Consider the following 6,372-nt stretch of genomic DNA (forward strand, 5'->3'; position numbering starts at 1 on the left):
ATATATGCATATATCTGTATATATATCTACATCTATATATCTGTATCTATCTATATATCTATTACATGGAAAAATGCAAGCAAGAGAAATAATATTCTTAAGATTATAAATCTGGAAAAGTACAGGACAAGCTATTACACTTTATATGTTTGTGTGTATGTATATATGTATACATACATATATGTATCCATTCATACACACACACATACACACAAACATACATATACATAGACATGTGCGTATACTATGGGCTACATGTGTGTGTGTGTATGTGCGTGAGCATATTGGTGAAAAGATAAACATGTTGGTAAGAAACTTGCTGGTAAATAGGTGTAGTGAACAAAAACACTTTGCATTATTTATTCCTCCAATGTTTCAAAAATACATGTCATTCCCTTGGTGCTCTTACCATCAAAAATGCAACAAATCAACAGAGACAAGCGTCCATTTAATTTTGTACAAAAACAACACTATTGTTCACAAATACACAACAGAAAAATTTTAATTTTAATAATTTTGCTTCCTCTATCTTCAATGTCTCCACAGACATGCAGTTACAACAAGAATACAAGATGGGTTTCCATCATTATTACCAAACACCAGCACACAGGCTACTAGCTGATGACAACAGAAAAGTTGAAACAATTTTTTTCCTCAAGACAGTAAAGATTACACCAAAAGACAAATATATAAATAAATGAATAAAATAAATCCGGAAAAGTATTTGGTAAAACCTGAAAACTAATAAACCAAAATGTGGGTAATGTCTAAAACAACTAGTGCAGGTTGGTTTCTACAAATAATGTTCAGTGATAAAATAAAAAAGGAAGGGAGAGAGCAAAGAGAAGTGCTGGGTAATGTTTGTCTGGGGTCTGTGAGCAAAACTTACCAAAATCTCATCATATTGTTCAGAGAACTGAAAAAGTTATAATTTTTTTTTAAATAACAAACAAAAACTTTTTTTTTTTACATGTTTATGTTTATGTATATAAAATTTTTTTTTTTTTAAATCTTTAATTTACAGAAATATTTGAGGATTAATTAATTTTAAAAGACAACAATAACAGTAACAGCATAAAATAGCTTCTTGTCCCTTCTGTATGATATTTATTTAAATTGTGTATGTGTGTATATGTATTTAAGTCATTCAAAGATACCAAATATGAACTAACAGCAAGACCAACGGCTACGTATATCTATATAGGTGTAGCGAACAAAAACACTTTGCATTATTAATTCCTTTATATGTGTGTGTGGTTGGCGTTAGGAAGGGCATCCAGCTGTAGAAACTCTGCCAAATCAGATTGGAGCCTGGTGTCGCCTCCTGGTCCACCAGTCCTCAGTCAAATCATCCAACCCATGCTAGCATGGAAAGCGGACGTTAAATGACGACGACGATGATGATGATGATGATGATGATGATGATGATGATGATGATGATGATGATGTATGCATGGTTCTTTGAGATTGGAATTTTTCATTGCAGAATTCAAGTTAGTTACCAGCAAAACGGCAAAGCTGACTATGCTTATATCAAGAGAGTTCTTGCATGGTTTGTGGTTATCTGAATTGGTGTGTGTGTGTGTGTGTGTGTGTGCGCGTGTAAGAGAGAGAGAGAGAGAGAGAGCATATTACATTAGAATACATGTGAACATGCTCTGCTACTGTTTATGTCTGTGTGTATGTGTATTCTATATGTATATGTGATTGTCTGCATATGTTCACTCAGGGACCTCAAATGGAAAGCCCTGAAATGTTTTACAAATTTTCGTTGTACCGCTACTCAAATGTATTTGGAGAATGTGAATCAGTCTGCTTTTTTGTGGATGGGAAAACCTAAGCACTTCTAGGTTTTTATGCAGATCTCTTGTTGCACAGCCAAGTGCATCTGTGAATTTCTTTTATCCATATTTGTCTCATCACTGGACTGCAGCCATACAAGGATACGGCCTTGGAGGTGACCCCAGTACTTTTTCTAAAGTCTGGCACTTATTCTATCAATCTCTGTTGCTGAACGGCTAGATTAACGGATGTGAACAAACCAACACCAGTTGCAAAGCAGTGGCGGATTACAAACACAAACACAAATACACAATGGACTTCTTTCAGTTTCCATCTACTAAATCCACTCACAAGTTTGGTCAGCTGATGATGATAATAAAAGACACTTTCCCAAGGTGCCACACAGTGGATTGAACTTGAGACTATGTGGATGGGAAGCAAAACTCTTACCAGAGAGCCATGCCTGGAACAAATGTAACTCTATACCCTGGAAATAAGAGCTGTAGATTTCTCATTTATTGTCCATAGATGTTCTTTATTTTATTTTTGATGCATGTGTATACACACATATATATGTATGCATGCATGTGTATATATCTTTCTTTGTTGTTTGTAGATGCGTGTAAGTATATGAATATAAACGTATATTTGTTTGCACTGCATGTTTGTATTGTCGGCATATATGTGCATGCATGTATACGTATGTGCATACATGTTAAGAAGGCAATGAGCACAAAAGAGGCAACAGGGGAGAGACAAGATGCACATGCATAAAACTTTAAATTCATCAAATAAAAATTATCTAATTATTGAGGAGACAGAAAAATAGGCAGAAAGATAGGAAGATGAACAGAGAAAGACAGATGGCCAGAAAGTTTGACTAGAAATCTTCGCAATTTTTATTAAATACATTTCTAATATCAATTTTAGATAAGTCTGTTTGTCTGTCTGGATGTTTGCCAATGTACATATCTAATTGTATTTTTCAACATTAGGAAACACTGTCACCTATTAACTCCATTCCAATCCCAGCCTTGAGAATGTTGTCCCCCATGTTTCAACTTAGACTAGAAGATTCTATGACAGAACTTTAAAAAATGGAAATTAAGGGACTCAAAAATTATTCAGTCAAGATGAAAAGAAACAAATTTGGAGCTTTTCTTTTTTAAGATAAAAGAGACCTTCTCATATTGATACTCATGCCTATTTGGTCAACATTGCAGCCTTGAAAAGGGACAGATGTTTGATATGAAGGATTAACATTAGATGTTCAAGCTCACATCAATTTCACTGGTCTCTGAGAGACTGCTAAACTCATGGGCAAGGCTCCTAACTCCATAGCAAAAAGGAAAAAGAAAAGCTTTATAAAACACAGTGGATTAAACTGAAAGTAAACATAAATAAAAGAAAACTTACCGTTTTCTTGTAACGGACGCTGCCACTCCTTTTAAGAGTACCACCTTTCACAACATCATCTTGGACTTCAATTTTAACTCCATCAGCAGCAGTACGAACACTAAGTTCCAAAAGTTCTGGAACTGGTTGAACCTTCAATACAACAGTGTCTGAAGATGTACGAATCAATTCAATTATTTCCTCTCTCTTGGCCTTCTCCACATTTTTATCATTAACTTCAATCAGTCGGTCTCCAGGCAGTAAACCGGTCTCAGTAGCTTTTGGTCCCGTTCCAGGTTCTGCAAAGATCACAGTTTGCTTTGAACCAAAACAATCGGTGTTAGTTCGTTGCATGATAACTCCTTTGCGAAGAGAGAAACCAAAATCACCTCCAGGTTGGCGCCGCAGGTTTAGAGTTCGGATACGTCCAGGCCGTGGAGGAATTATGGAAGGTAAGTGAAGATCAAAACCAAATGTCTTTTCAGCTGGGCTCAAAGGAAGGGGTCCAGTTGTTTCTTCTGGTGAGGTCATTTTTGGGTGGTCTATGATAAAATAAGAAAATACAAAACTCAGTTAATTCTCTCTCTATTTTTTTTACAGTGTTTAAAACATCTCCATATTGGTTGTGTTCTTTGCAAATAATAAATTCTGAAATTTATTAGGATTCACTAGTCATGCTATATTCCAAAATATTCCCCAAGATGAACAAATATTTTATTACCTCTGAGAACAATGAAATATTAAACTACATAGTACAATATGAAAAGATGACACAGAAAGCAGCAGCCATCTGCAAATACATCATGTGACAATTCAGACACCCCCCCACCTCATTCTATATATTACAGCAAGATATATAATTTGCCTTGTCCTGCACTGTAATTCTTTTTCACTAACTGTTTACCAAAGTGAAACAAACATTATCAAATCAGCTGGAGAGAGAAATAAGTGCAAAACTATCCATAAGTACCAATATTGATTAGGTATACTAATATTGATTAGATATACCAATCAATGATACCAATACTGATTATTGATACCAATAATGATTGCAAACATCAACACTGATTAGAGATAGCAATATTATTACAAATACAAGTATTGATTAGACACATCAATATTGTTTAGAAACCCTTACTCAAGTTGTTGACTAGCACTACATTAGCCTTGATTGAGTAAATAAATGATCAAAGGCAGTCCAGCCATGACCATGTTTTTGTTTTTCAAGCAATCTGTACTTGGATCCACATTCTATAAGTACAGCAGACCCTCTTTCAAGGAAGTAGAGTGTGATAAGTGAGATTTGGTTGCTATTTCTAGCAGATTGAGTAACCACATAGAAGCTCTCCCATTGGTTCACTGCACTGAGGTGTTAATTCTCTTGCAGAGAGGTGTCAAAATCATGATGTTAAGTTAGCAAGAACTGAAGTAAACATTGGTCCTTGTTGACAACAACATAGAGGTCCCTCGAGAAGATAGCAAACCAAATGGCGCAATTTGACAGATTTTCACAGGAGGCCATCATTAAAGTGGTTAGAGGAAATGTACTAAAAGAGATATCCCTTCCTAGCAACAGTTGAATGAAAAACTCCACAAGCAAAGATGTTTTGTTAAGCAAAACTTTATGAATATATATGTTCCAGCTAGCTGTAAAAAACAAAAATGAAACAACAAAAAATAGAAAAAGAAAAATTGAAATATGTGCCTTTCTTGTTTACAATAGTAAAAAAAAAAAAATGTAATTTCTGTTTTTTAAAATTAATGAGTGAAAAACCACAACATGTTCATTCTAAACTTTAATTATGTTCAGAAAGAACTATGTTGAAATAAAACATTCAGGTTTTTTTTTTTTGGTTTTTTTTTGTGAATTAGTTTTTAGCATCAACATCACTAGCATCATGTGAAGCTAATAAATGAAGATCATAGATTCCTCAGTGGTAGGTCAAGGTAAAAATAACTCTCACGTGGTACTGATAAAAAAAAAGTGAACAAACATGCCATTGTTTCGGGGCAAAAGCAGGGGAGAGAAGTAGGGATGGAAGGATGGGTTAAAAAAAAAAAAAAAAAGTTCATTGTAATCAGCTGTCTTTAGATGTCACTGAAAAGAACATAGAAAATCCAAACATTCCAATCTAAAAAGCCTTTCATAGTTTAACATAGATGTATTTTATACAAACAAAACATCAAAAAGCCATGAAAACAAAACAAATGCCAGAGAAAAACACAAAGCTAGATAATAAATCAAATATATCTCAATTGTTTTTCAAAGATCAATATAAACAGGTTGAATAAATTATTTTTCAATAGGCATATTTGTGCTAGAAAGATTGTTTGGCCTAGTTCTCCTTATATAACTTACTACCTGGTCTAAGAACATGACCACACATCAACCAGATAGACCCCCCAACTCTAATGTGATTAACTTCTACCTCCAATTTTCCCCCTCTCCAGGCACTGACCTACAAAAGATAATCTGGATAATCTTACTAGTTCACTCTTTTTCCCCTCTCGTTAATTTATCATGAAAATATTTACTTTGATTATCCTTGTTGATCTTTAGTCATAGTTTGGCACTGATCCAGCAGACCCATAATCATAATTAAGCCATGACCATTCTGTCTTTTATCCAGAAAATATGTCTAGGACTACATTAGTTAATATATCTTTCTTTGTTATTGATATTCCTGTTTTTGTTTTTAGCCCCAAATTAGTCCAGATGCAGCAGACCCTATAACCAACAATAAGCCTTGAGCACTTCATCTTTCACTCAGGCAGTGTATGTATCTAAGACTACAGCAATATGGCCTTCCTTATCATTGTTTAGCCCTAGGTTACTCCTCATCCAGCGCATCAATAAACAGACATTTCAGTTATTTTTTTACTTGTTTCAGTCATTTGACTGCAGCCATGCTGGAGCACCACCTTAAAGGGTGTTTTAGTGAAAGAAATCAACCCCAGGATTTATTTTTTGAAAGCCTAGTACTTATTCTATCAACATCTTTTGCTGAACTGCAAAGTCATAGGGATGTAAACACACCAACATCAGTTGTCATGCAATAGAGTGAAAGTTGTGGTGAAAGAGTACAGCAGGGTTCGCCACCATCCCCTGCTGGAGCCTCGTGGAGCTTTAGGTGTTTTCACTCAATAAACACTCACAATGCCCGGTCTGGGAATCGAAACCGTGATCCTATGACC

The 6,372-nt window shown here is 34.9% G+C and overlaps 1 protein-coding gene across 4 annotated transcripts in view; it reads right to left on the reverse strand.

Annotated features, from left to right (window-relative positions):
• The window catches only part of LOC106883030 (unconventional myosin-XVIIIa), a 237,634-nt gene that overhangs the window by 142,004 nt on the left and 89,258 nt on the right, over positions 1 to 6,372 (reverse strand). For 3 of the 4 annotated variants that reach the window (XM_052976955.1, XM_014933888.2, XM_052976957.1), the window contains 2 exons: positions 3,199 to 3,719; positions 890 to 916 (listed from right to left, as the gene is read on the reverse strand). In XM_052976955.1, the coding sequence (XP_052832915.1) occupies positions 890 to 916; positions 3,199 to 3,719 (548 nt within the window). The remainder of the gene's footprint in view (positions 1 to 889; positions 917 to 3,198; positions 3,720 to 6,372) is intronic. The other variant, XM_052976956.1, reaches the window with a different exon arrangement.

Source organism: Octopus bimaculoides, chromosome 26, assembly GCF_001194135.2.
Source record: "Octopus bimaculoides isolate UCB-OBI-ISO-001 chromosome 26, ASM119413v2, whole genome shotgun sequence".
In the NCBI taxonomy this organism is placed as follows: Eukaryota; Metazoa; Mollusca; class Cephalopoda; order Octopoda; family Octopodidae; genus Octopus; species Octopus bimaculoides.